This window comes from Halichoerus grypus, chromosome 12, assembly GCF_964656455.1.
Source record: "Halichoerus grypus chromosome 12, mHalGry1.hap1.1, whole genome shotgun sequence".
NCBI classification, from domain to species: Eukaryota; Metazoa; Chordata; class Mammalia; order Carnivora; family Phocidae; genus Halichoerus; species Halichoerus grypus.
The window spans coordinates 13037369-13043368 of NC_135723.1; the positions used below are offsets into that span (position 1 = coordinate 13037369).

The following is a 6000-nucleotide window of genomic DNA, read 5'->3' on the forward strand; positions in this document are numbered from 1 at the left end:
CACAGGACTGAGACTTCAGGCAGTAGCCACCATACTCTCATATCCACCATCCCAGTTCCTCTCTTTTCTACTTCCATGTAACCCAACATAAAACTTCATCCCCCTCCCCTCACCTCTCTTCCCCTGAACTCACCACCATACAAATAAATTCAATACAAATAGATGCCTCAGACCCACCAGTTCAGGCACCCAGATTGCAATTCCCATGCTAACAAATGGGAAGATTCTAGCGACATTTATAAAAATTCAATATTAAGGTTATATGTGTTAATCTCTAAATCTAAAATAATATGCTATACAGCACTTTCAAATTTTTACAATGTTTATTTATCTATTGCATTTTTCAAAGGGCAGACTGGGTGGCTCAGTAGGTTAAGCGTCTGCCTTCGGCTCAGGTCATGCATGATCCCAGGGTCCTGGGATGGAGTCCATGTCAGGCTCCCTGATCAATGGGGAGTCTGCTTCTCCCTCTGCCCCTCCTCCCCACTCAAGCCCTCTCTCTCTCTCAAATAAATAAATAAAAATCTTAAAAAAAAAAAAAAAAAAGACAGACTGATTGCCAATTTATTCATCTCTACTTAGGGGAAAGAAAAATCTCCTGGGATTCAAGAAGCCTGAGTTCTGGTTGCACCTCTGTTATGTGAACTTAAGCAAATCACTTAACTTCTCTTGGCCTATTTCTCATCTCTAAAAAGGCAAATGGCCTATTCTCAAAAGGGATCCAAGTGGAATCTGGAGTTTTCATATAATTATTAAGGATTAACTCTCCCTCAAACCTCATACATACCTGCAAACCTGATGAAGGGCACACTGTCATGTATAATCTGTCAAAATTTTGCACTGTATTTCTTTCCTTCCCCCATTTCTTTTTTTTTTAAGATTTTATTTATTTATTTGACAGAGAGAGACACAGCTGGAGACGGAACACAAGCAGGGGGAGTGGGAGAGGAAGAAAAAGGCTTCCTGCGGAGCAGGGAGCCCGATGCGGGGCTCGATCCCAAGATCCTGGGATCATGACCTGAGCTGAAGGCAGACGCCTAACGACTGAGCCACCCAGGCGTCCCCCCTTCCCCCATTTCTAATGCAAGTTCGTATGTGTAGACATATGAACAAGACATCGCTACAAGGAAGAATATTCTAGAAGTGTAAGCCAAGTAAAAACACAATACTATATTTTAATCAATTCTGCAAATCATTTGCCAGTTATAAAAAAAATCAACAAAGGTAACTTTGGTCCCCACCACCCTCATTTTTCTGCTCCATTTACCCAAAAAAGTAGATTGGTTGATGGTATAAAAGGTAAGACAAGTGAGAAGAGCTGAACGATAATGATGTGACCGACCCAACCGTTCATTCAATAAATATGAGTGCCCAATTACCAGGCATTAAGCTAAGCACCAAAGACAACGGCCAAAAGCTAAATTTTTGGCCAAGACAGAAATACACACTAAAATGGATAATCTGGGGTCCTCACCCTTTAACTGCATCGCTAAGCCTTGATGGCATTATCCTGACTTGATCGATTCTACAACTGTGTCTAAAGGAGAAATTAGATGAACAGAATTCCCTCAGAATAAATAACAGAAAGCCACTTGTGTCTCCACTCCTCAAGGAGGATGCAAGCTGAGAAGACATCACACTGCAGCTAGCCTTGTCACCCCGCAGGTCATACACACCTGCAAGGTGTATAGGCTGACAAGCATAGGTCCCGGCCACCCGCCGGGCTGGGGTTTCAGGAGTCCTAAAGTTCTTTAAGATTGTTTCCCACGAGCTGATCTGACGAGTCAGAGTGTACTACCATTCCCACACTCTGAGGCGGTAAAGAAAGTTCTATAAAACGGTACTAAATTTAAGTCACATCTTTTAAATAAAATCCTGGTACAGGTGTCTGGCACAAACGCGTGTTTTATTAGACATGAGGTGTCATGCTTGGATTAGCACATTTTTCTTTATAACCAAACGTCTATGAAACAGTCAAGATTTTCAGAGCCTTCGTCAAAGTGTGCTTTTTGAAAATCAGCATCTCTGCCTCGGAGCCTCCTCCCCAACCCGCTTCCATTTACCAAGAACAAGGAAGGGAGTAAAGTCCGACATTAGTTAGCACAGCCTCTCCCCCCAATTCTGCAGAGCTTACTCTGAAATCCTTTCTGAAATGCGGCCGGGTGTACCTTTGCAAAGTGAGTTAAACTCGGGAGACGAGACAGGGTAGGCGTAAGGGACAGAGGCGAGGCGTCCGCCCAGTACGACCGCGCAGGGGCGACCTCTCGGCCCCCGGCCCGGACGCCGAGCAGGGTGACCCCGGGGCGGCCGGGGCGCGGGGCCAGGCCGGCCGCCGGGCCACCGAGCGAGGGCCCCGAGAGGCGGGAAAGGCCAAAGGGTGGGCTGCGGGGGCAGGAGACACTTCGGGAAAGCGCGGGCGCTCGCCCTATGGCGCCGCCCGAGGGGGAGACTGGGGCCGGGGTCCCCTTCGCCGCCCGGACCGCGTCTCGGAGGGTACCTGACTGCGGGCGGCCGGTCCACAAACCCCTCCCGCCGCCCGGGCGGAAGAGAAGGCGGGTTCTCCGCAGAGCCACGACCCTCGCCAGCGTCGCCAGCATCGCGCGCCTCTCAGACATCCTAGGTCTGGGCGTGAGAGAAGAGCGCAGCGCACGCGCCGCCCGCCGCCACAGGGGGCGCCCGCGAGCACCTCAGGCCCCGCCCCCCGCCTACTGGGCGGGGCCCCGCCGGGCACTGTTTGCCCGGCAGTGCTTCCCGGGCCGTGCTTTCCGGGCCGCGCATTCCGGCCCGCACAGTCGTCTGGTCGGTCGGTCCCGAGCAGGCACCGCAAGACCATAAAGGCCTTTGCTGGAGCCGAGTGTTCGGCTTTTGTCCTTTTTCTTTCTTTACTTAAATCTGCTTAATCTCTACCCAATTCAGTAACCCACTTCTACCCTGCGCCTGACGGAACCTTTGTGAGGCCGGAACCGATATGCTGTACCGCGCTGGCGGCCAGGGGACTGTTTTGGCAGAGGACCACCTAGTCTGTGAGAAGGGTTGGTCGGGACAGTTCCGGCGGGAGAACGCGGCGGTGAGGTCCTCGTCTTCGTCTCCTGATATGCACCGACAGAATTTTCGACCCCCGACTCCTCCCTACCCCGGCGCGGGTGTAGGAGGTTGGGGTAGCGGGAGCAGCTTCCGGGGTACCCCGGGCGGAGGCGGACCGCGGCCGCCCTCCCCTCGGGACGGGTACGGGAGTCCGCATCACACGCCGCCGTACGGGCCCCGGTCTAGGCCCTACGGGAGCAGCCACTCTCCGCGACACGGCGGCAGCTTCCCGGGGGGCCGATTCGGGTCTCCGTCCCCTGGCGGCTACCCTGGCTCCTACTCCAAGTCCCCCGCGGGGTCCCAGCAGCATTTCGGCTACTCCCCAGGGCAGCAGCAGACCCACCCCCAGGTAATAATAGCCAGCGTTTGCCGAGCTCTTACTGTATGGCAGGCATGGTACTAATAATAATCCCTTTACATGGATTATTTCGTCTAATCCTCTATGAGGTGAGATACTATTGTTGGCCCTGTTTTGCAGATGAGTAAACTGAGGCTGAGAGAGAAGTTAAGTAACTTACTTTAGGTGACCTTACGTAGCAGAGCTGTACTTTCTGCTTTGAGCTGGTACACTGCCATTCCTACACAGATTTCCCTAATTTCCTGTCCTTTGCCAGGAACCTCGCCAGTTCGTCTGAGTAAATTATTCTCCGAGGGGTGAAAAAGCGAATGAATCCCCAGCGTAGAGCTCATCTGAGTTAAAGGGTTACAGACTGGTGCCATTTTCCTTCTACTGGCACGCTTTCTTGGGCAGGGCGGGGTGGGGGGCGAAGGTGGTGGAGAGGGGAGCTTCAAACTACACTGGCTTCTGCTCCAAGTCTTCTTAAGGAAAAATCGGTGCTTTTGGAAGTTTCCCATTCCTCTCAGTGAGAGTGAACACAGGAGACCGAGGGAGTATTTCTGGTGTGTCTAGGATTTCTGCGGTTTAAAACTTGAACGGTTTCCTACTTTTCGTTGTGCTAAACCAACCCCACCCCTTTTGAGTCTGGAGCTAAGTAGATAAAATTTCATAGGATGGAAAGGTTCTTGAAATTTTGAAGCTGTAGGGTTAAAAAAAAGTTTTAATTTCCTTCCAGAAAAAAGGTGGAAATTTTGAGGAAAATTTGAAACACAATTTAATTCATCACCAGTTGTTAGTTCTGCAAAGTTATTACATTAGAAATCGAAAAGTATTTGAGCTGACAGTTGGCATGGAATTATTAATACATGAGTATGTCAAACTGGCTTAAATACTTTTACAAACAAAAACACTAGATTAAAGGAAGAATGGACTTTGCATTTGAACATGTTTGGGTTCAAAACACAACTTTTAACTAGCAATGTGATCCCCACTAGCTTTAAAAAATAAGTGCCAATTATCTCTACAAAACATTTTTTTAACTGATGATTTTTTTTCTAAAGGGTTCTCCAAGGACATCTACACCATTTGGATCAGGGCGTGGTAGAGAAAAAAGAATGTCTAATGAGTTGGAAAATTATTTCAAGCCTTCAATGCTTGAAGACCCTTGGGCTGGCCTAGAACCAGTATCTGTAGTGGATATTAACCAACAATACAGCAATACTCAAACATTCACAGGCAAAAAAGGAAGATACTTTTGTTAACATTTCTGAAATTCACCCGGAAGCTTCATGTGTCAGGAACATCTTGGACAAAACTTTTACTCATGTAATTAAGTTGAACCCTAAGATGGTGACTTTGAATAATTAGTTGAGTCTTCTTGGTATTTTTCATCATATCAAGTATTGTTGATATTAGAAAAGACATACAGTAGAATAACTTGCAATATTTAGCTCTTTGGAAGTGCCTACCACATTTTAGAAGATTTACAGTTTCCAAATATTTGAAGTTCATGGTTATATAATGGACATTTGTCTTTCAATGGTTTTCCAATGTTTTAAAATAAAACATTTTGTCTTTCTAGATATATTGTGGTTTTGTCATATGCTAAAGAAGTAGAATTATTAAAATAATGCCTGTAATCACTTGCTTAGAGTTCGTAGGTAAATATTTTGCATACTACTTTTGAAAATGAAATAAACCATCCTTTGAGCTGTAGACAGTTCTATATTTGTTCACAGGGAAAGAGGGTGAAGGAAGAGAACAGAAAAGAATTCTATTCATATTTATTATAACCATTGTTCTTTGTGCATATTTTATGTAATGCTTTTGTAAATTCATTGAAACTTGATTGAAAGTCACAGAAACCCACTTAAAGGGTATTTATACTTTTTATACTCATCTAACTGGAAAGGGCAATGATAGACCTATTTCTTGCATAGATAGATTAAAGTGTTCTGTATCTGAATTTTTCAACATCTCTCAATATTATGGAGTCATTTTCTCTTGAGCCAAGGAAGATGGGTACCATCTGAAATCACTTCCTTTGTGAAGAGAACATCTCCCAACACTGTCCATCCCAGGAAAGACAGATTTGTCATGCCTGGATCATGTTTCTGTAGTCCTGAACTAATAATTGCCCAAGGCAGTGAGGCCTAATTAGCTTGAACTATGAACCTCCCCTATAATGAGATAGGGTCCCATAATCTTCAGCCCCACTAGGCCTGCCTGGATTCAAAAAGCGGTTTTCCAAAGGAAGGGCTGCTACGTTTGTATACCTACATTAACTATTTCTCCCCAAATATTTGAACAAAACTGAGTCTTCTAACAGGCTTTTTAGGTATCTTGAGATCACAACATGATGAAGATAGAGCTAGTTAAAATTCTCTTTAAACATTCCCAAAAAGAAACATCTAAAAATGAAATGGTCACACCACCTATTTGAGCCATACTCAGTTCTTACCTGTTAGGTCTCACCGAGGCAAAGAAGAAAAGGAGAAGGGAAGGAGTTTAGACTAGTAGAAGCTCCACGACAGCCAGGACTATTTCTACCAATTAAAAGCTGGATGAGTTATTTAACT

The 6000-nt window shown here is 46.1% G+C and overlaps 2 protein-coding genes across 15 annotated transcripts in view; one reads left to right on the forward strand and one right to left on the reverse strand.

Annotated features, from left to right (window-relative positions):
- Window positions 1–2659, reverse strand: part of SUGCT (succinyl-CoA:glutarate-CoA transferase) — a 773157-nt gene extending 770498 nt beyond the window's left edge. For all 14 annotated transcript variants that reach the window (XR_013443062.1, XM_078059977.1, XM_078059983.1 and 11 more), the window contains exon 1: window positions 2498–2659. Coding sequence is in view for 13 of the 14 variants with exons in the window: in XM_078059977.1 (XP_077916103.1) it covers window positions 2498–2615 (118 nt within the window). In the remaining variant the exon portion in view is untranslated. The remainder of the gene's footprint in view (window positions 1–2497) is intronic.
- An 82-nt stretch (window positions 2660–2741) lies between these two features.
- MPLKIP (M-phase specific PLK1 interacting protein) lies at window positions 2742–5002 on the forward strand. The gene is made up of 2 exons (XM_036069648.2): window positions 2742–3433; window positions 4483–5002. Exons 1-2 carry the CDS (start codon window positions 2969–2971, stop codon window positions 4681–4683), a joined length of 666 nt encoding a protein of 221 aa, XP_035925541.1. The 5' UTR covers window positions 2742–2968; the 3' UTR covers window positions 4684–5002.
- The last annotated feature ends 998 nt before the right edge of the window (window positions 5003–6000 follow it).